Source organism: Alexandromys fortis, unplaced genomic scaffold (assembly GCF_014885135.2).
Source record: "Alexandromys fortis isolate MF-2015 unplaced genomic scaffold, M_Fortis_MF-2015_v1.1 scaffold_335, whole genome shotgun sequence".
NCBI classification, from domain to species: Eukaryota; Metazoa; Chordata; class Mammalia; order Rodentia; family Cricetidae; genus Alexandromys; species Alexandromys fortis.
In genome coordinates, this window is record NW_026068218.1 from 420209 (window position 1) to 421765 (window position 1557).

General features: G+C 38.3%; 1 protein-coding gene across 1 annotated transcript; it reads right to left on the reverse strand.

Annotated features, from left to right (window-relative positions):
- LOC126493507 (olfactory receptor 8B3-like) lies at positions 1–954 on the reverse strand. Its single transcript, XM_050130524.1, has one exon. It carries the CDS (start codon positions 928–930, stop codon positions 1–3), a length of 930 nt encoding a protein of 309 aa, XP_049986481.1. The 5' UTR covers positions 931–954.
- Between the last annotated feature and the right edge of the window lie 603 nt (positions 955–1557).

Consider the following 1557-nt stretch of genomic DNA (forward strand, 5'->3'; position numbering starts at 1 on the left):
TCAATACATTCTAATCAGGGTTCTTCTTAAGGCAACTTTAACATCTTTGTTCCTCAAACTGTAGATTAAGGGATTCATCATGGGAACCACAATAGTATAAAAGATGGAAGAAATTTTCCCCTCATCCATAGATCCAGCTGAGGAGGGTTGAAGGTACATAAATGTGCTTGATCCAAAAAACAGAGAAACAGCAAATATATGGGAACTGCAGGTACTGAAGGCTTTGTATTTGCTCTCAGAGGACCTCACCTGGAATATGCTACGAAGGATGAAGCCATACGAGGTAAGAATGATGGCAGTAGGAACAACAATGTCCTTTCCTGATACAATGAACAGCTCCATCTCATTAACATAGGTGCTGCTGCAGGAGAGCTGTAGCAAAGGGAGGAGGTCACAGAAGTAATGGTTTATGGTGTTTCCATCACAGAAGGTCAGTTGAAGCATGGAACCAGTGTGGATCATGGCATCAGAAAGTCCCGTCAAATATGAGGCCAGCATAAGATAGAAGCACACCTTAGGGGACATTGAAATGTTATACAAGAGTGGATTACAGATAGCCACATAACGATCATAGGCCATTGCTGTCAGTACATAATATTCAGAAATGCCAAAAAAGCAGAACAAGTAGAGCTGGGTCATGCACCCTGTGTAAGAGATAACATTCTTCTCCAGTAAGAAGTTCATCAACATTTTGGGTGTAATCACTGAAGAATAACAGAGGTCTATCAGTGACAAGTTAAAGAGAAAAAAGTACATGGGTGTGTGAAGGTGAGAATTCAGCACAATTAGAATGATCAAGGCCACATTTCCTAAAGTAGTTATCAGATACATTACTAGAAAGAGGAAGAAAAGTGGCACTTGGAGTCCAGGCTCTTCAGTTATTCCCAAAAGAATGAATTCCATCACCAAAGAGTCATTTGCCACAGCCATTGTTCTCCAAGAAAATCTGGTGAGACAAAAAAGACAAAATTATAAGAAAAACCACAACTGACAAATGTACACTGAGAAATGTACTAGTAATGCATTGACCCACTTTAAAACAGTGGACCCACCTTTGATGTTACCATGATATATAATGATATTTACCCTACTAAATAAATATGATGCCTGCCTTTAATCCTAGCATTGGAAAACAAAGTCAGATAGACCTTTGTGAATGTGAGGTCAGCCTAGTCTGCAGAGCTATACAGTGATACCTTCCCCTAAGTACACACAGATAAACACATACAAACACACATACAATATCGTAAGAACTCTATAAAACTGGTTTAAGCATCCTTGTTTTAAAATTGCTGTTATAAAACACAAAAGAAAAATTAGAATGGAGTGGAACAAGACAGATTTGCTCACCCCACTTCTCATTCTTTACTTCCTTATCCCTTTAGGATATAGATGGAAGGTACAGCAACCTGATACTGAATCAAATTTGTGCTCTGTGGAGTGAAAATCATGAGCATTATTTCCACACAGAATAAAAAACAGAATCTAAGAATAGTTAATATGATCAGGAACATTGATGATCTGGAGGAATTTTAATCTGTAATGGAAAAGTGGGTT